At 35.9% G+C, this 22,130-nt stretch overlaps 1 protein-coding gene across 1 annotated transcript in view; it reads left to right on the forward strand.

Moving 5' to 3' along the window:
• LOC132548934 (ETS translocation variant 1-like) overlaps positions 1–22,130 on the forward strand; it is a 52,045-nt gene that overhangs the window by 27,104 nt on the left and 2,811 nt on the right. The window contains exons 5-7 of the mRNA XM_060212839.1: positions 5,668–5,962; positions 6,537–6,766; positions 11,714–11,818. Coding sequence (XP_060068822.1) covers positions 5,668–5,962; positions 6,537–6,766; positions 11,714–11,818 — 630 coding nt within the window. The remainder of the gene's footprint in view (positions 1–5,667; positions 5,963–6,536; positions 6,767–11,713; positions 11,819–22,130) is intronic.

Genomic DNA, 22,130 nt, shown 5'->3' on the forward strand with positions numbered 1-22,130 from the left:
ATCTAGTCAGTACTGGTATATAATGGTTATCTACAGGGGTGAGATATCTAGTTAGTGCTGGTCTATACATGGTTATCTACAGGGGTGAGATATCTAGTTAGTGTTGGTCTATACATGGTTATCTACAGGGGTGAGATATCTAGTTAGTGCTGGTCTATACATGGTTATCTACAGGGGTGAGATATCTAGTTAGTGCTGGTCTATACATGGTTATCTACAGGGGTGAAATATCTAGTCTAGTCAGTAATGGTCTATACATGGTTATCTACAGGGGTGAGATATCTAGTCAGTACTGGTATATAATGGTTATCTACAGGGGTGAAATATCTAGTCAGTGCTGGTCTATACATGGTTATCTACAGGGGTGAGATATCTAGTTAGTGCTGGTCTATACATGGTTATCTACAATAGTGAGATATCTAGTCAGTACTGGTATATAATGGTTATCTACAGGGGTGAGATATCTAGTCAGTACTGGTATATAATGGTTATCTACAGGGGTGAGATATCTAGTCAGTACTGGTATATAATGGTTATCTACAGGGGTGAGATATCTAGTCAGTACTGGTATATAATGGTTATCTACAGGGGTGAGATATCTAGTCAGTACTGGTATATAATTGGTATCTACAGGGGTGAGATATCTAGTCTAGTCAGTAATGGTCTATACATGGTTATCTACAAGGGTGAGATATCTAGTCAGTACTGGTATATAATGGTTATCTACAGGGGTGAGATATCTAGTCAGTACTGGTATATAATTGGTATCTACAGGGGTGAGATATCTAGTCTAGTCAGTAATGGTCTATACATGGTTATCTACAAGGGTGAGATATCTAGTCAGTACTGGTATATAATGGTTATCTACAGAGGTGAGATATCTAGTTAGTGCTGGTCTATACATGGTTATCTACAGGGGTGAGATATCTAGTTAGTGCTGGTCTATACATGGTTATCTACAGGGGTGAGATATCTAGTCTAGTCAGTAATGGTCTATACATGGTTATCTACAAGGGTGAGATATCTAGTCAGTACTGGTATATAATGGTTATCTACAGAGGTGAGATATCTAGTTAGTGCTGGTCTATACATGGTTATCTACAGGGGTGAGATATCTAGTTAGTGCTGGTCTATACATGGTTATCTACAATAGTGAGATATCTAGTCAGTACTGGTATATACATGGTTATCTACAGGGGTGAGATATCTAGTCAGTGCTGGTCTATACATGGTTATCTACAGGGGTTAGATATCTAGTCAGTGCTTGTCTATACATGGTTATCTACTTGGGTAAGAAACCTTACCAACAAGGGGTTGAAGGGTAGAGATCCCTCTACTTTACCAACAAGGGTTTGAAGGGTAGAGATCCCCTACCTTACCAACAAGAGGTTGAAGTGTAGAGATCCCTCTACCTTACCAACAAGAGGTTGAAGGGTAGAGATCCTCTACCTTACCAACAAGAGGTTGAAGGGTAGAGACCCCCCCCCTACCTTACCAACAAAGGGTTAAAGGGTAGAGACCCCCTCTACCTTACCAACAAGGGCTTAAAAGGGTAAAGATCACCTACCTTACCAACAAGAGGTTGAAGGGTAGAGATACCTCTACCTTACCAACAAGAGGTTAAAAGGGTAAAGATCACCTACCTTACCAACAAGAGGTTGAAGTGAAAAGACCCCCTCTACCTTACCAACAAGAGGTTAAAAGGGTAAAGATCACCTACCTTACCAACAAGAGCTTGAAGTGAAAAGACCCCCTCTACCTTACCAACAAGAGGTTGAAGTGTAGAGATCCCTCTACCTTACCAACAAGGGGTTAAAGGGTAGAAACCCCCTCTACCTTACCAACAAGAGGTTGAAGTGTAGAGACCCCCTCTACCTTACCAACAAGAGGTTAAAGGGTAGAGACCCCCTCTACCTTACCAACAAAGGGTTAAAAGGGTAAAGATCACCTACCTTACCAACAAGAGGTTGAAGGGTAGAGATCCCTCTACCTTACCAACAAGAGGTTGAAGGGTAGAGATCCCCTACCTTACCAACAAGGGGTTAAAGTGAAAAGACCCCCTCTACCTTACCAACAAGAGGTTGAAGTGTAGAGATCCCTCTACCTTACCAACAAGAGGTTAAAGGGTAGAGACCCCCTCTACCTTACCAACAAAGGGTTAAAAGGGTAAAGATCACCTACCTTACCAACAAGAGGTTGAAGTGAAAAGACCGCCTCTACCTTACCAACAAGAGGTTGAAGTGTAGAGATCCCTCTACCTTACCAACAAGAGGTTGAAGTGTAGAGACCCCCTCTACCTTACCAACAAGACGTTGAAGGGTAGAGATCCCCTACCTTACCAACAAGAGGTTGAAGTGAAAAGACCCCCTCTACCTTACCAACAAGAGGTTGAAGTGTAGAGATCCCTCTACCTTACCAACAAGGGGTTAAAGGGTAGAGACCCCCTCTACCTTACCAACAAGAGGTTGAAGTGTAGAGATCCCTCTACCTTACCAACAAGGGGTTAAAGGGTAGAGATCCCTCTACCTTACCAACAAGAGGTTGAAGTGTAGAGATCCCTCTACCTTACCAACAAGGGGTTAAAGGGTAGAGACCCCCTCTACCTTACCAACAAGGGTTTGAAGGGTAGAGATCCCCTACCTTACCAACAAGAGGTTGAAGGGTAGAGACCCCCTCTACCTTACCAACAAGAGGTTAAAGTGAAAAGACCCCCTCTACCTTACCAACAAAGGGTTAAAAGGGTAAAGATCACCTTCCTTACCAACAAGAGGTTGAAGGGTAGAGATCCCCTACCTTACCAACAAGAGGTTGAAGTGTAGAGATCCCTCTACCTTACCAACAAGAGGTTGAAGGGTAAAGATCACCTACTTTACCAACAAGAGGTTGAAGTGAAAAGACCCCCTCTACCTTACCAACAAGAGGTTAAAGGGTAGAGACCCCCTCTACCTTACCAACAAAGGGTTAAAAGGGTAAAGATCACCTACCTTACCAACAAGAGGTTGAAGTGAAAAGACCCCCTCTACCTTACCAACAAGAGGTTGAAGTGTAGAGATCCCTCTACCTTACCAACAAGAGGTTAAAGTGAAAAGACCCCCTCTACCTTACCAACAAAGGGTTAAAATGGTAAAGATCACCTTCCTTACCAACAAGAGGTTGAAGGGTAGAGATCCCCTACCTTACCAACAAGAGGTTGAAGTGTAGAGATCCCTCTACCTTACCGACAAGGGGTTAAAAGGGTAAAGATCACCTACCTTACCAACAAGAGGTTGAAGGGTAGAGATCCCCTACCTTACCGACAAGGGGTTAAAAGGGTAAAGATCACCTACCTTACCGACAAGGGGTTAAAAGGGTAAAGACCCCCTCTACCTTACCAACAAGAGGTTGAAGTGTAGAGACCCCCTCTACCTGACCAACAAGAGACAACAGTTACTTTTCTCTCTCCTTTGCAGAATGTCTTTCATGGTTTTGTTGTCTCACTGCTTGACATCATTGACATAATTCTATAGATATGAATGGGAATAGCCCATGTCTAATGGGAAAGGAAATTTCACATCAGTGTAAACTGGGGATACACCTGTCCAAGCATCTATCATTTTTTAACATACTGAGCTGGTAAAGATTGAGCATGCAAAGTGATTGCTAGCTTAAGAATCTTTATGACGGTCAAGATCACAGTCCCATCCTCAAGGAAGTGCTTTTCCTTTTAACTTTCTTGGTTTCCACATGTGTAATTCTGTTGTTATCTCAATGCCTGGGGTTGGTGATGTGACATTACTTAAATTATTGCTGTGACATTTCATACTATTGTCCTGACAGGGGAATTCTCTTACCCTGGATAGGAACATTCACGCGTTTTACCAAAGTGAGATTTCCTTGTCTCACCATTGGATTCAGACAGGGGATTCCCTTGTCTCACCATTGGATTCAGACAGGGGATTTCCTTGTCTCACCATTGGATTCAGACAGGGGATTCCCTTGTCTCAACATTGGATTCAGACAGGGGATTTCCTTGTCTCACCATTGGGTTCAGACAGGGGATTTCCTTGTCTCACCATTGGATTCAGACAGGGGATTTCCTTGTCTCACCATTGGGTTCAGACAGGGGATTTCCTTGTCTCACCATTGGATTCAGACAGGGGATTTCCTTGTCTCAACATTGGATTCAGACAGGGGATTTCCTTGTCTCACCATTGGGTTCAGACAGGGGATTTCCTTGTCTCACCATTGGATTCAGACAGGGGATTTCCTTGTCTCAACATTGGATTCAGACAGGGGATTTCCTTGTCTCACCATTGGATTCAGACAGGGGATTTCCTTGTCTCACCATTGGATTCAGACAGGGGATTCCCTTGTCTCAACATTGGATTCAGACAGGGGATTTCCTTGTCAGGACAATAATATGATGTCACAGTAACAAAGCACTGACATCACGTGAACAATCAAATCAAGTCAACAAAGCAAAGCATTAGGACAACTATCAATGATAAATCCAGCTTAGTAAAAAAAAAAAATCACCCCCATGTTGGTGAGGCTCAGTGATCTTGAACCCTCTGGAAAAGATGTTGTGTTGTGATCCACCTATCTCACCTCCATGGGAGCAAGATTCTATTAATCTCACTTACTTAAAATATTGATACACTTGTCCATTGTAAACAGACACATTATGGTGCTTTGATTCTATTTCAATAGAGATGTCTACATTTCTCTATATTTGTCTTTCAGTTATCGGATGTCTCTAGATTTTTCTAAATTTGTGTTTCACAGTCAACGTATCTCTCTACAGTTTTCTGTATTTGTGTGACAGTCAGCGTATATATCTAGTTTTCTGTATTTGTGTTTCAGTCTGTATATATCTAAATCTTTCTGTATTTGTGTTTCAGTCTGTATATCTCTAAATCTTTCTGTACTTGTGTTTCAGTCAGTGGATGTCTCTAGTTTTTCTGTATTTCAGTCAGTGGATGTCTCTAGTTTTCTGTATTTGTGTTTCAGTCAGTGGATGTCTCTAGTTTTCTGTATTTGTGTTTCAGTCTATCTCTCTAGATTTTTTTGTATTTGTGTTTCAGTCAGTGGATGTCTCTAGTTTTCTGTACTTGTGTTTCAGTCAGTGGTTGTCTCTAGTTTTCTGTACTTGTGTTTCAGTCTATCTCTCTAGATTTTTCTGTATTTGTGTTTCAGTCAGTGGGTGTCTCTAGTTTTCTGTACTTGTGTTTCAGTCAGTGGATGTCTCTAGTTTTCTGTATTTGTGTTTCAGTCAGTGGATGTCTCTAGTTTTCTGTACTTGTGTTTCAGTCAGTGGATGTCTCTAGTTTTCTGTATTTGTGTTTCAGTCTATCTCTCTAGATTTTTCTGTATTTGTGTTTCAGTCAGTGGATGTCTCTAGTTTTCTGTATTTGTGTTTCAGTCAGTGGATGTCTCTAGTTTTCTGTACTTGTGTATCAGTCAGTGGATGTCTTTAGTTTTCTGTACTTGTGTTTCAGTCAGTGGATGTCTCTAGTTTTCTGTACTTGTGTTTCAGTCAGTGGATGTCTCTAGTTTTCTGTACTTGTGTTTCAATCAGTGGATGTCTCTAGTTTTCTGTATTTGTGTTTCAGTCTATCTCTCTAGATTTTTTTGTATTTGTGTTTCAGTCAGTGGATGTCTCTAGTTTTTTCTGTACTTGTGTTTCAGTCAGTGGATGCCTTAAGGTAAAGCCAGAGTTGAAGACCGGCAGTAACAGCTGTTGTAAGTCCACAAATCCACAATGTTGTCACAAACCTTCGCTATCAAAGTTTGAGTTTGGGGAGCGGAGTTTTGTCAATGGCTCGTATGAACAGACCCCATCACCCACCGAGTCAGTGTGTTCCTCCACCTCAGGAAAAGAGTCCGGCTCTACACTGTCATCATCAGGCTCGTGTAGTAAGGAGTCGGTGTGCTTCTCACCACCCACAGAAGCAAGCTGTACCTACTTTAGTCACACATCCAGGTATTCAATCTTTTTCGCTTTTTGTTTTTGAAAAACTGTAAAATCATATATTTCAATTGAACTCTAATTTCATGGTTCTACAAAAATTTGCATTGTGTCAGCTGTTTATTTCCTGGAGAAGAATTTCTCACAAAATAAACCAGTACTTGTCATTGTCAATTTTTATCTGTTTTTATTCCATGCATTAAAAAATGTGTTAATATAAGGTAACCACAAAAATAAATCTCCCTCAAAAATTAATGATTTTACATTATATTCTTTATCCTGCAAATAAGAAGGCAAGCACATTGGTATAAATACTCAAAGTAGGGGTAAGATGTATTACAAGATATTTCTGCCAAGACTGCAATACAACTGGGTATGCTTATTGTTGCTTTCTTCCCATATTTAATATTTTTCATCCAAACCTGAAAAGAAGAAAATGTCAATCAGCAATTACACTCTTCTTCCTCCCTCCAACATCATTTATCTAATAGATTTTGATTTCTGAAGTAATTATAGATATGTATATATTAAAACTAAATTTAAGAATAAAAAGAAATCTTTCTAGAGTTAAAATAATTGTTTTTTTCAGGTTACACAGAACAGATCCAGAGCGAGGCTACATTTCTTCGGAACCTCAGTCTGGTTACTCACACCTTGTGTCTTCGTCCTATGCCCATCATTTTTTCAAACAAGAACATCACGATCGCAGCTATGACATGGCCACCATCACCAGGAATCATGGATACCCACAAACCCCATGTGTTCCGCCCCCACCCATGCATATAAAACAGGAGCCAAGAGAACTGTCTTTTGACAATGGTGAGTGATTATTACACCCAAACTGGGACTTGTATATGAAATCAAAGTTTAGGAAAGAACTGGGCCCAAACTGTTTCAGTAGCAGCTTATAAACATTGTTTCTCTGCTTTTAACAGTGTGTGATTTTTTTTAATGAGAAGTGGACTATGACTGGACATTTGATCCATAGCACTGTTTGTGCTGGAATGCTACTTATCCCAGACTGTACGTATAACTGTGGACACTTCCTATGCATGGTCACTCTAATTAGCAATGTTGTATTGTATCTATACATACTTATTTAGAATTATGGAATAGCCTGTTTTTTTGTGGTGATAATATTTTTGCTCTTTCGTGGATCATTAATGTGATCACGAAAATCTGATGCATCAAAAAAGGAGATGCTTCTTAATTTCATTAGCAAGTAGCAAGTTCTACTGAATTAGCAAGTTATAAGGTACATACTGAATTTAATCTAGTGTTCTTTAGAGTCATGACCCATGGCATTGCTCACCATACATCAATTAGACATACCTAGTGTAATATAATATCCTGTACAAGTGTCAAACTTTGCTTGTTATGATCTTTAAGGATAGCAAGGCTAAAGTCAAGTCAAACATATATGTTATATTCATTTTAGTATGTCTCTGCACCTATTTTGTTCTTTTAATATTACAGTTTGTCTCAGTATGGATCACTAAAAATACTTACCTTGACAGTGCAAGTGATGAGATAGAGATACAGGTATCTGTGATCAGAAGGTCATTGACTATAACAGAGATACAGGTATCTGTGATCAGAAGGTCATTGACTATAACAGAGATACAGGTATCTGTGATCAGAAGGTCATTGACTATAACAGAGATACAGGTATCTGTGATCAGAAGGTCATTGACTATAACAGAGATACAGGTATCTGTGATCAGAAGGTCATTGACTATAACAGAGATACAGGTATCTGTGATCAGAAGGTCATTGACTATAACAGAGATACAGGTATCTGTGATCAGAAGGTCATTGACTATAACAGAGATACAGGTATCTGTGATCAGAAGGTCATTGACTATAACAGAGATACAGGTATCTGTGATCAGAAGGTCATTGACTATAACATAATTGTAAGAAGAGTTGTAGATTATGTATCAGTGTAATGTCAACCTCAAAGTATCATTTTGATGACATGATCCAGGTGTGTCAGTTTGATGACATGATCCAGGTGTGTCAGTTTGATGTCATTGTCTGGCTGTCAGTTTGATGTCATGGTCCAGGTGTCAGTTTGATGTCATGGTCCAGGTGTCAGTTTGATGTCATTGTCTGGCTGTCAGTTTGATGTCATGGTCCAGTTGTATCACTTTGATGTCATTGTCTGGCTGTCAGTTTGATGTCATGGTCCAGCTGTCAGTTTGATGTCATGGTCCAGGTGTGTCAGTTTGATGACATGATCCAGGTGTATCAGTTTGATGTCATTGTCTGGCTGTCAGTTTGATGCCATGGTCCAGTTGTCAGTTTGATGTCATTGTCTAGGTGTGTCAGTTTGATGACATGATCCAGGTGTATTACTTTGATGTCATTGTCTGGCTGTCAGTTTGATGTCATGGTCCAGGTGTCAGTTTGATGTTGTGGTTCAGTTGTCAGTTTGATGTTTAGGACTAGATGTTGATTTGATGTCATGATCTAGGTGTCAGTTTGATGTCAAAGTCTTGGTGTCAGTTGGATTTTTAATGTTAAATTTGGTGTGATGTCATGGTCCATTCATTTATACGTGTATGATAAATTGATAGATTTCAGCTACAGTTGGTGGGCATTATAAGACATTAGTGAGAGTGTAACAGTCTGCTAACAAGGAAGGAAGATGTTATAATTATCTCTACAGTGCTGCCAGACTCATCAGCAGTATGATCAACCTATAATGATGCTAAAGAGGCGTGCTGTGCTACCACAGTGAGCTTTAGAATACCGTGTGTATACTATCAATCTTTATTTTTTGTGGATACTTGTGATGCAAGTGATTATTTCTTATAGTGGAATTTTAACAACTGAACAAGAACTACAAGATGTACTTTATTTATTTGTTGATAAATGAATATTTGGGGAAATTTGTAAACACATGAATTTGTCTTTTTTCTTGTGCCAGTCTTTCCTATTTACAGTGTCTGTCCTTCTTACTATACCAGTCTGTCCAGATTACAATTGTGTAAACACAGTATCTGCTTCTAGTTACTTTAGTCTATTCTCTCAGTTACCTGTCCTTTTAATTACAAATATTGTTTTTCCTAATTACTGTAGTCTATCCTTGTAATTACAATCATCATTTCTCCTAATTACTGTAGTCTATCCTTGTAATTACAATCATCATTTCTCTTAATTACTGTAGCCTATCCTTGTAATTACAATCATCATTTCTCCTAATTACTGTAGTCTATCCTTGTAATTACAATCATCATTTCTCTTAATTACTGTAGCCTATCCTTGTAATTACAATCATCATTTCTCTTAATTACTGTAGTCTATCCTTGTAATTACAATTATCATTTCTCCTAATTACTGTAGCCTATCCTTGTAATTACAATCATCATTTCTCCTAATTACTGTAGTCTATCCTTGTAATTACAATCATCATTTCTCCTAATTACTGTAGCCTATCCTTGTAATTACAATCATCATTTCTTTTAATTACTGTAGCCTATCCTTGTAATTACAATTATCATTTCTCCTAATTACTGTAGTCTATCCTTGTAATTACAATCATCATTTCTCCTAATTACTGTAGTCTATCCTTGTAATTACAATTATCATTTCTCCTAATTACTGTAGCCTATCCTTGTAATTACAATCATCATTTCTCCTAATTACTGTAGTCTATCCTTGTAATTACAATCATCATTTCTCCTAATTACTGTAGTCTATCCTTGTAATTACAATCAACATTTCTCCTAATTACTGTAGTCTATCCTTGTAATTACAATCATCATTTCTCCTAATTACTGTAGCCTATCCTTGTAATTACAATCATCATTTCTCCTAATTACTGTAGTCTATCCTTGTAATTACAATCATCATTTCTCCTAATTACTGTAGTCTATCCTTGTAATTACAATCATCATTTCTCCTAATTACTGTAGTCTATCCTTGTAATTACAATCATCATTTCTCCTAATTACTGTAGCCTATCCTTGTAATTACAATCATCATTTCTCCTAATTACTGTAGCCTATCCTTGTAATTACAATCATCATTTCTCCTAATTACTGTAGCCTATCCTTGTAATTACAATCAGCATTTCTCCTAATTACTGTAGTCTATCCTTGTAATTACAATCATCATTTCTCTTAATTACTGTAGTCTATCCTTGTAATTACAATCATCATTTCTCTTAATTACTGTAGTCTATCCTTGTAATTACAATTATCATTTCTCCTAATTACTGTAGTCTATCCTTGTAATTACAATCATCATTTCTCCTAATTACTGTAGCCTATCCTTGTAATTACAATCATCATTTCTCATAATTACTGTAGTCTATCCTTGTAATTACAATCATCATTTCTCTTAATTACTGTAGTCTATCCTTGTAATTACAATTATCATTTCTCCTAATTACTGTAGTCTATCCTTGTAATTACAATTATCAATCCTTCTTATCACTTAAGTTTAATTACAGAATGTAGTCGACTTAATTGTGGCTTATCATAATAAGAATAAAGTTCTTTAATTACTACAGGAGACAGTCCTACTAATTATTTGCCAGATCACAAACATCTCGGCTCCCAAGTTTCTGTATTCTTTCCTTCCAGTTACAACAGCTTAATTAATGTTAACTGAAGTCACAGTAATTACAAAACTAATGTACAGTGACATTAGCAGATTTCCATTATTTAGCAGACAAATGTTTCAAGAATAAAACATGAATGTATGACATAATCGTCAACACTGGTTAAAGACATCGTTATGGACATAGCAGTGTAACATTAATATATGACATCATCATAACCTTTTTTCAAGATGCCGAGACATCAGTGTCACACTGCTACATGACATTTTTTCTGTGCAGAGATATCAAAACCTAACAGCATTCCATTTCTAGCTTATCATAAGCTTTTTCTATTTAATGAGGATGTAATAGCTTCTACACAACATAACGATCATGACTGTATCACCTTAAACACTATGATTGTATTGTCCAGTCACCAAGAAATAATCAGGTTATCATATCATTGGTGGATTCCTGTGTCTTTTTCCAATAAATACTCCGAGTCATAGGAATCTCCTAATGAAAATGTAAGACAATATTTTGATCAGAAAAGAATAAGTAAATGAAATAGCATTGATTTTGCTGAATAACAACCAATTAAATCTTAAATCTAAAATGTCGGGACTATCTTTATTCTACTCATAAATAACTGCATAGAATTTCTGGATGTTTCACAAAAGGAGGTGTTCTAAATGAATGTCTACAGGCATATACAATGAACATATTCTCTATTTAATGTACTGTGTGAAATGATGGTGAAAGCTAAAAGAATATTTGAATTCGACAGTTGAATAAATGAAGATAAAGTATGTTGAGTACATTAGCAGATCTGTCTACATGAAATGAGACAGAATTCAAATATATTGATGTCAGAATTTAATCAGTGTTATATTACAAAGTTATGTTATCAATATATAATGACTTTGATTGATTGAATGATTGGCTTAATTGATTGATTGATTAATTGATAAAAGCTAAAAAAACAAGGACATGAATCATGTGGAGACAACTGTTAAATAATATCTGTAAAGGTAATTTTAATGCATCACAAATAGCAAGGATTAAAAGGATGAAAAGTAAACTTCATTTTACGATGCTTTCATGCGTATTTGTACATTTTGTGGACTTCTAATCTTTCTCGGGTTTGGTGGATGAATCTATGACTGTTTATTTTTTTAATTCAGCTGTATAATTTTAGTTGTGTTTGTATATTTCAGGGTTCCCTTGTCCCTACGACAATAGCATGCGCTTCTTTTGTCACGAGGCTCCAGACTCCGCCTACTTTGAACGAATTCGAGAAAAACATCGGGAAAGATTTGAAGGTCAGTGAAAACTTTTTATGTAAATCCTGCAAATGTAAACAGAGAAACTGTTGATAATGTTTCTTTTTTAATTAAGGCATGTCTCTGATTGTGAATGTAACTTGGCCAACATGAATATAACGGAACCAAACACATGATGTCACCAAAGTTGATGTACACCATAGTACTCAACTCTCACTAAATGGCACACAGGTCTTTAGGTGAACTTACAAGTTTAGGTTTGAGTGAACAAAACTTGATCAACATATGTTAGGAAATATCCAAACACATATATCATTGGTCAGCGCAAAATGTTGTCTTCTACATCTAGTACCCCACTGAATCCCCTCAGCATTTTGATGATCATTATGTATACTGAACATTGATCAATGAAAAAAAAATGGAAAAATCTGTCCACAAAAGCTTGAAGGAACACCTTCTTTCTCCTGTTAGAGAGCTTTCTTTTCAAAGGAAGGTCAAAGGTGGTACATGACCTTGAACTTTACTGAAACGTATTTTGTGAAAAGCATGGGGGTTGAAATCATAAATATTATCATATTTCTCATGTTTGGTGGTAGAAATTTCCAACTGACTATTGGCACCTTTACAATTAAACTGTGTCCCTCTCTTGGCTGATTTGTTTTTGTTTTCATACCAGAATGAATTTATCAAAGAATCTTTCAAAACAAATCACAAAGACTTGCCAAGTTCTATTTTCACTTTCAGATATATTGATGATGCCCTGTCTTTAAATAGCAAAAGATTTATTTACCATGCTCATCAAATATATATCAATCAGAAAGGACATGACATACTCTTTTGCATCACCCTCCAGTCTTCAATCATACCTACATAGACAGCTTTCCACCACATTGTATGATAAATGATATGATGATTTCAATTTTTTCCCTGATGTGAATTTTCCATCTCTGGATATCAACATCCCTGCATACCCAAACCTACGGTGTTGACAAGTCAAAGTAAATTCAGTATGGGTTTGCTCCCAATATCATGGTTTTCATGCAAGATGTTTGCAACAAATAGAAAACTCACGACACTGGTTTTTTTGAGAGATGCAGGTTGATGAAGATTACGGGAAAGTTTTATGGTTGTTATAATGATCTCGTAGGAAAATTGTTGATGCACATTAGTATACCAATTGGTTCCATCATTGGTGACCTGGCTGGCTCTTAATTGGGAATGTGACATTACTTATTGGGATTGGCCAAGGGTTACATGGCAGATGTGGTTGATGAACCAGAAGCTCACTCCACCAGAACACCTGGTCGTGATCTCCTTGTACTTTTTCATGCCTTTTGTACATATTTTGCTTTAGTTTCATCAAAGTTGAGTTTGAATTATTATTCTTTTGACAGGTTGGTTTCTTCCTTGTTGTTTTTGTGGATTAATTCACTGGGTGGAATGTTGATTGTATAATCTGTTGGTTGTAGATTCAGATTCCTACAGAATGAACCTCAGTAACTTTGATAAGAATAATAACTTCAGTGTTTGAAAAAACACATAATGATTAAATGAAAAATATGGTAGAAAAGCAATATTCCATCATATATTGTTTTTCACAAAAATCTTTTGGTTTAAAATTTAATGGAGAAATATGCATATTTGTCAAAGTACATTCTTTGATTTTAAATATGGTAAAATTAGATACATTTTGTGGGAAATAATGTTGCTTTATTTCATTGTTGTCTTTCATTTATGTTAATTATTGTTTTGCTGGGCCAGTTAGTGATTCTTTGAAAAAACAGAAATTGAAAACCCACAAAAACATATGATTCTACAGTATGTTATATCATTTTAAGAAATTTGACCTTTTGGACTGACACAAAGAGTAACATCAGCAAATTAAGTAAAACACCAATTCAAAATTAGGGGACAGGAGAAAAAATGAAAAAAATAGAGAAGATAAAAAAATTAGTGAAAAGAATAATTTTCTTTGTGACTTCCTTTTGGTGAAAATTGAAAGTTGCTCTCTGGAGCTGGGTATTAACACTATCAGCGTTGATTTGTGTTGGGAAGTCAACGTGAATTAACTTCGAATCAGCCTTAATCAACGTTGTTTTACAAATAGTTTCAAGATGCTATTGTGTGATTGTATTCTTAAATCGAGTTGTCCCTCGTGTAGTTGCAAAGCTAATCAAGGTGCCCCTTGTGTTTGCGAAAAGCTAATCAAATTCAATTACTTCAATCATCTTTGCCATCTAGGGGGATCAGAAACTCTTCGAGGATACCAGGACCAAATCCAATTTATTATGAAGGTGGTCGAATTCAGTTTATCAGGTCTGCTGAGTACTTAATCCTGGCACATAAGACCCTAAGATGAAATGTCGCACAAAATGCCACGTGTGGTAGTATGAGCACAGAATTTAGGGAGAAATGATGAAGCAGAGCGATTTGAACCTGTCTCTAAATGAACAGATTGAGGCTGAGTTACACAGCCAAGAGATTTCCAAATGAAGGCGTTGGATTTGCCACATTTTTTTTCTATATGGACAGCATCGAATGACGAAAAATCAAAAGAGCACATTGTCACAAGGGATCAATGATACCGAGCTTTTCTGTAATGAAGGTCAGAAGTTGTAGACACTGGTGGAGTACCAGCTATTTACCCTGGTTTATTTGCACTCATACATTATTCATGGTTGTCAGATGACAAACCAGAGACACTGACACTGTCTTGAGACTAGTCAGACTTGATCAGCTGTCAGCAATACTAACAATGCCAAACTGTATGTAGGTTTTAAATATCACCCTTCCAAACTATAGACATCAATTATCACCCAACCAAACTGTAGACTTCAAATGTCACCCAACCAAGCTGTAGACTTCTAATTTCACCCAACCAAACTGTAGACTTCTAATTTCACCCAACCAAACTGTAGACTTCTAATTTCACCCAACCAAACTGTAGACTTCTAATGTCACCCTTCCAAACTATAGACATCAATTATCACCCAACCAAACTGTAGACTTCTAATGTCACCCAACCAAACTGTAGACTTCTAATTTCACCCAACCAAACTGTAGACTTCTAATTTCACCCAACCAAACTGTAGACTTCTAATTTCACCCAACCAAACTGTAGACTTCTAATTTCACCCAACCAAACTGTAGACTTCTAATTTCACCCAACCAAACTGTAGACTTCAAATGTCACCCAACCAAACTGTAGACTTCTAATGTCACCCTTCCAAACTATAGACATCAATTATCACCCAACCAAACTGTAGACTTCTAATTTCACCCAACCAAACTGTAGACTTCTAATTTCACCCAACCAAACTGTAGACTTCTAATTTCACCCAACCAAACTGTAGACTTCTAATTTCACCCAACCAAACTGTAGACTTCTAATTTCACCCAACCAAACTGTAGACTTCTAATTTCACCCAACCAAAATGTAGACTTCTAATTTCACCCAACCAAAATGTAGACTTCTAATTTCACCCAACCAAACTGTTTATGAATATTACCCTTCCAAACTGTAAACATCAAATATTATACAATCTAACTGTAGACTTCACATATCATCGAACAAAACCATAGACTTTTGACATCATCTATCCAAATTGTGGACTTCAAATATCACCTTACCAAGCTGCAGACTTCAAATTTCACCAAGCAAAAGTGTAGACATTCAAATATTGCCAACCAAACTGTAAATTTCAATTTTGACCCAACCCAGTTGTAGACTTCAAATATCACCGAACCAAACTGTGGACATCAAATATCACCCAACTGAATTGTAGACTTCAAATATTGGATTGAAATCAGGCCTCTCCATCATAGCCAATGCTGCTGTGGTGGGTTTGTGTAACAATGTTGAGATGTATGGCAGCATGGTTTAACTAATAGACCAGAGTAATTCAGTACTGTCAAATCATTGTTCACTTGTTTAAGATTGAACTTTTTTATGCATAGATTTGTATACTGGAACTTTATCAATCAAAATGTCTGTGAATATCTTGAACACCCAGAAATATCAAGGAAATGCTAAAGTAGATACAGAAATTACATTTTCAGGAACAAATATGATGATTTGTCATTTAAATGTAAACAAAATATACCTTAAAATCTTTCCCGTAATTTTGATTCATAACAAAATTTCATTTGATGTGATAAATCCATAATTCTGTCATCTGATTGTATGTGGCTATTAATTTGATCACCAAGGTAAAATGATGAGGGTGTGGTATTTATAGCCTGTGATCTTTGTTGTGACAGGGTACTTAGAAACCTCTCTCTACCATTGTTATCTATGAAGAGCTCTAATTGTCGCCAGCACAGTTTGAGTTTTCTATCTGGTTTCCAGCCGTTGTTATAAAGACTGGCCATTATGATGTAGAATGATGCTGGAGTTTTTTAAGGAGAAGCTAGATGATTCCATCCTGATTTTGTTACTGATTAAATCAAATGTACTCCTAAAGTATTGAGTCATGTCAACATTTTGGTTATAATGTTGTGATTCTAACAAGGAAAATTTAAAATGTGTGATAGAAAATAACGCCTATTCATATAAGAAATATTAATTAAGAAATAACATTTTCCTCTGAACATGATTCAGCTGAGTTTGAATTAGCTTTGTATGGATTCAGAAGGTATTCTAGTTCTAGCCTCAGGGTATTTACAGATATTAAAACAGAAATGGCCTCAAAAAGTGTCAAAAGTACCTGAGTCAGGAAATGATACACGAAATCAAGAAGTATGTCCATGTCGAACAACCTTCCAGTAATATAGACTTCACTGACTGAAATCTATATTGGTAATTCAAAGTCTACAACAGAATTTATTGACTGCCTTGGTGACTCATACATGCATTGATGACTCAGATAGACTTAAGATACTCAATTAAAGTTAGGTAGACATGAGCTACCCAGGAATATTTTGACAGTGACTCAGATACACTTGAGTGACTCATTTACACTTTGTTGAATTCCATTGTGACTCACAAGAAGACTTTGTTGACTCAGAGAGATTTGAGCAACTCAGGAACATTTTGGTAACTCATGTAGACTTGGCACAGGAACATTTTAGAGACTCAATAGAATTGAGTGACTTAATTACACTTTGGTGACTGCTTAAATGACTCAGATAGGCTTCAGCAACTCAATAACACTTTGGTTACTCAGACAGATTGCAGTGACTCAATTACATTTTGTTGATAGCAATTCGACTCACAAGTAGACTTTGGTAATGCAAAAAGACTTCAGTGAATCACACTTAAGTCACTTCTACATTTACTGTCGTGGAATTTTCTGTTAATAAACTTCTACTTCCTGTATGGTATGCCAGAACTCTTCCATTTTAAATTTCAGAATATGTAAGAATGTTTTTTATCACATCAATATTTGGCAATAATTGCATGTTTTAGTTATTTTTAGGATTTGTGAATCTATATTAAAATAACTTTTAAACTTTTGTATAAATCAATTTTCAAATTAAGATGTATTGAAAATATTAGGGGCTTTATTAAGTTTTCTAGTAGAAAATATGCCATGTGCATTTATTTTCAGTATTTATTTATTTTCATTTTGCTCTTGAAAAATTTATGGTTGTCAAGTATCAAAATTGATTGAACATGTAACCTAACCATACTCTTTTAAAGTCTGTCTATGTGTGCATACAACAGGCCATATTCTGAGTTGATTGGGGCACTTATTTAATTACCTGTAATTGGTGTCATTATAAACAAACATTAGACATCATCTCAAAATCATTACCCTGGCTATCATAATCAATACCTCGTAATGTCGACAATATGTAGTCAAGTTCACCGCACAAATTCAATGTTACATTTGAGAGATTCTCAATCAGTTGCAAGGGTATTTCCACTAATCTCTTCAGTTCTGTATGATATGAACATAAAATTACACACAAAAATTGATTATATTTAAAAGTGTCACAAACGTTCTGATTAATCAATTTAATAAAAAATTGATTGTTTTATCGCCAATAATGACTAATCAATCATGAATGATCATCATTAAAAAATTTGACTGATAAACAAAAAATCTCAAACAAATTATTGAGGTTTATAGTAAACCTATAAATTGATTTAATAGACAGTTTTACATTATAAGAAGGTACTTTTCCTCTTTCAAGATAGCTTTGAAGTAACATATGACAGCAAATCATGGTAGTTATTTGATTTCCTTTTGGATTTAACTCAGATTTTGTTTCTCAGTTTATTTTGTTTCTTTCTCAGTTTATTTTTTTTTTGTTTTGCTGTTATTTACATCAAGGAATTATAACATCTATATAAATAGGTTCATTCACTTTCAAGTAGAATTTTTCTGTTTCAAAATCTTTTTGCGAAAAGAGGGGTCAGGGATGGAGGACTTTGATTTTATTTTTCATCTAGTTTTAAAATTTTCTTTGACAATTTGGAGAGAAAACATTTAAATATAAAAATGAAATGATGTGCTACATAAAGATGATCTGAGAAGATGATGTGAAGCAAGTTCTTTGATTTCGGCCCTTAGGGCAGTGTATCAAATTTTGGAGTGGCTGGAACCAACTCTAACCCCTTACAATACCATTGTTTGTATAGGGGCTAGCATCTGTTTGGGCCCCTTTCTGACCAATTAAGGCTTATCCTTACCAGCTGAGGGGTACCAAGGGATTCACATCGGGGAGTGTCATTGTTAAGATTTATACTCACAAATTATAGGAGGTAATTTGTCTGTCAGAAAGCTTGTGGGTCAAATGTCTGGAAGTCATTATTGAATCAGAAATCAATATGGTTTATTCACAATCTTTTCACATCCAAAGACATTGTAAAGGGAATGGTCTTGTTGTTATTGGAAGAAAGTCTGAAAAAATGATACATAGACATCAACACAGCTCACTACAAATTCCATCTGTATTTGATTATTTAAAATGTATAAAAATTTGTAGCATTTTCAAAGACTTCAGAAGTTCAAAATTTCCTGAAAATTAATGATATAACTAATTTAAAACTCAAGGTCAAAACCTGTGTATCCATTTGTTTTCAGTGTAGGACAGCTTGATAAGAGTAACAAGAAATATCAAATAAAATAAAGCTATATTTGGTACCAATACCATTAAGTAGTTTTTATAAAAATGGAAAAATAAAAGACAGAAAAGCGATGACACACATTTTATATCACATAATATTTCTGATGTAGGACATCTTTTCTGTAGAATGATTTCAATTCTAGCTCCTGAACATATCGTATGGCATCTACTGATGACAGTTTATTTATGGATGTCTTTTGTTGCGGCATATGATCAGAATCATCGTAAAGAGACTTAAGATGAGGAGAACTTGATTGTCAACACACACCAGGAATTGTGGCGGCTTCTTAAGTATCTCGCCGTCGATTGATCACGTCGACTTATATGTCATTGACCAACTAGCCAATCAAATGAAGCATTAGAAACTTGCAAATTAGGTGGTCGTACTGCAGATCCTTTTATCACCTCTGATATTGTTTGTCCACTTAATATGATCTCAGCAGTGATGTAGTATAGATTATCGGGTTTGAAGACACTCCAAAGACATATTCACAAGCTCACAATCTGTTCAGTTCGGTACACATTAATGGTTTTTATACCTGAATTACTCAACATAATTTTTTCTGTCTTATTTTTTGTCTTTTAATAATTATCTAAAAAAATATCTTCATTTATGCATTCATTTTTTTTTATTTCAGCTTTGAAATGAAAATATTGTTACATAAAATACAAGTCAGTTTGCAAAATCAAATTCAAATCATGCCTGATATGTTGTATCAATGGTAAATCATTAACTTTGGAAATAGAAAAATTGCAAATAAAACCTTAAACTTAGGGTTAAAAATTTCATTAAAAATCTAATCAGTGTGTAGTCACACTGAAGAATAGGAACAATTTGATTTTACATGACATCTTTTTACATAGCTCAGTTCTATTGATGACAACGGGACAAATAAAGACAATTACACGATGCCTTGATTTACGATGTAATATCCACTTGTTAAGCATAGACAGGAATATGAAGAGATTCTTTTACAATATTACATATCTTATTGATGTATAAAGGCTAGCGACAAGAGAAATGTATATCATTATGTCTTTTAGGGCACATTTTTTCTGTAATTTTAAGTTACAGGTGAGGGGTAATTCTGCTGCCACCTCAGGCCTTATGATATTGATGTGATACAGAGATGTCTAAAGTTTTTCTTCTTTAAAGATAATTTCCCATTTATAATATTGGTAATAAGATGGCATTCATATAACATCTTCCCCCAACACCCAAATGGCATTCATATAACATCTTCACCAACACCCTAATGATGTTCATATAACATCTTCCCTCACACCCTAATGGCGTTCATATGATATCTTCCCCCACACCCAAATGGCATTCATATAACACCTACACCAACACCCCAATGACATTCATATCTAAAACCTCCCCTTAACCACACAGGCATTCATATTTACATCTCCCTTACATCCTACTGGCATTGATATTTACACCTCTCGTACATCAGATTGGCATTCATATTTACACCTTCCCTACACCCCAGTGACATTCATATTTACACCTCCCGTATATCTGACTGGCATTCATATTTACACCTCCCTTACATCCTACTGGCATTCATATTTACACCTCCCTTACATCCTTCTGTCATTCACATTTTCATCTCCCTTACATCCTACTGGTATTCATATTTACACCTCCCTTACATCCTACTGGCATTCATATTTACACCTCCCTTACATCCTACTGGCATTCATATTTACACCTCCCTTACATCCTACTGGCATTCATATTTACACCTCCCTTACATCCTACTGGTATTCATATTTTCACCTCCCTTACATCCTACTGGCATTCATATTTACACCTCCCTTACATCCTACTGGTATTCATATTTACACCTCCCTTACATCCTACTGGCATTCATATTTATACCTCCCTTACATCCTACTGGAATTCATATTTACACTTCCCTTACATCCTACTGGTATTCATATTTATACCTCCCTTACATCCTTCTGTCATTCACATTTTCATCTCCCTTACATCCTACTGGTATTCATGTTTACACCTCCCTTACATCCTACTGGTATTCATGTTTACACCTCCCTTACATCCTACTGGTATTCATATTTTCACCTCCCTTACATCCTACTGGTATTCATATTTACACCTCCCTTACATCCTACTGGAATTCATATTTACACCTCCCTTACATCCTACTGGAATTCATATTTACACCTTCCTTACATTCTACTGGCATTCATATTTACACCTCCCTTACATCCTACTGGAATTCATATTTACACCTTCCTTACATTCTACTGGCATGCATGTTTCCATTTTCTGTTTCTTAGTTTTGTCCCTTCTTAATGGACATTAAACCAGCATAATGTTAATATTTTGTCAGACATACATTAAGGATAAACTACATGAACTCAGTTTTTTCATCAAATTACCTGTGTAAATTTTACTATCATTACCACAATAGGATAAGAACATTGCTGTTACTCATGATAATATGTTTTATGAAGCTGAGAGAATATGTGTGTTTTATCAATATCACTCATGATTACCTTGATATTGATGTAAAACATCATCCAGTAGGTGCCTCCCCATTAGGCTGGTGTCGAAAGATCAAGTGTTCTCATTGATTAAAGGTATCGGGTGATTTGGGCAGATAACAGAATTAATTGTCTTGGTTAATCTGTATTTTGTCGATGTAAAATTACAACTAATCATCATTGATATTCTAGCCATAAGATACTTACCTTTGTAACTGTAGTGTGTAAACATTAAGGTCTGTTTAGAATGGGTCACGATTTAGGGTAGGTGTCACTTACATTGGTTTTAGTGTGCTTTGTTAGATGATAAACATGAAAAGATCTTGTCATAATGGTTGGTAATGATTATCCTCAGTTTGTATTCCGAGGATGTACCCATATCACTTTTATGTATAATGTTTTAGCTGAAATATATCTGAGAGAAGTTTAACAATGATCTAAAATGTCAAAGGTAAAGTTTATGTTGTTGTTGTTACGCAGGCATGAAGATAGCCATACAGGTAAATTAAAAATATGGGTTATTAATCTAATAAAAAAACATCAGGCAGGTAAGCACATCTTCAGGTATGTGACATTACAGCAAGGGACAACAAAATTATTTATGTCAATGTGCATCTTCGGTATTTGACCCTGTAAAAATTCTGTTTAACTTCTGAACAGACTTTCAATCCACACAGGCATGATATTCAAATCAGTAATTCCAATTCTGTAATATTTTTCCAAAAATAAGGCATATTTGATGTTGGAAGTATTTAATTTG

Source organism: Ylistrum balloti, unplaced genomic scaffold (assembly GCF_031769215.1).
Source record: "Ylistrum balloti isolate Yb309-2 unplaced genomic scaffold, AGI_CSIRO_Ybal_v1 Utg370036, whole genome shotgun sequence".
Classification (NCBI taxonomy): domain Eukaryota; kingdom Metazoa; phylum Mollusca; class Bivalvia; order Pectinida; family Pectinidae; genus Ylistrum; species Ylistrum balloti.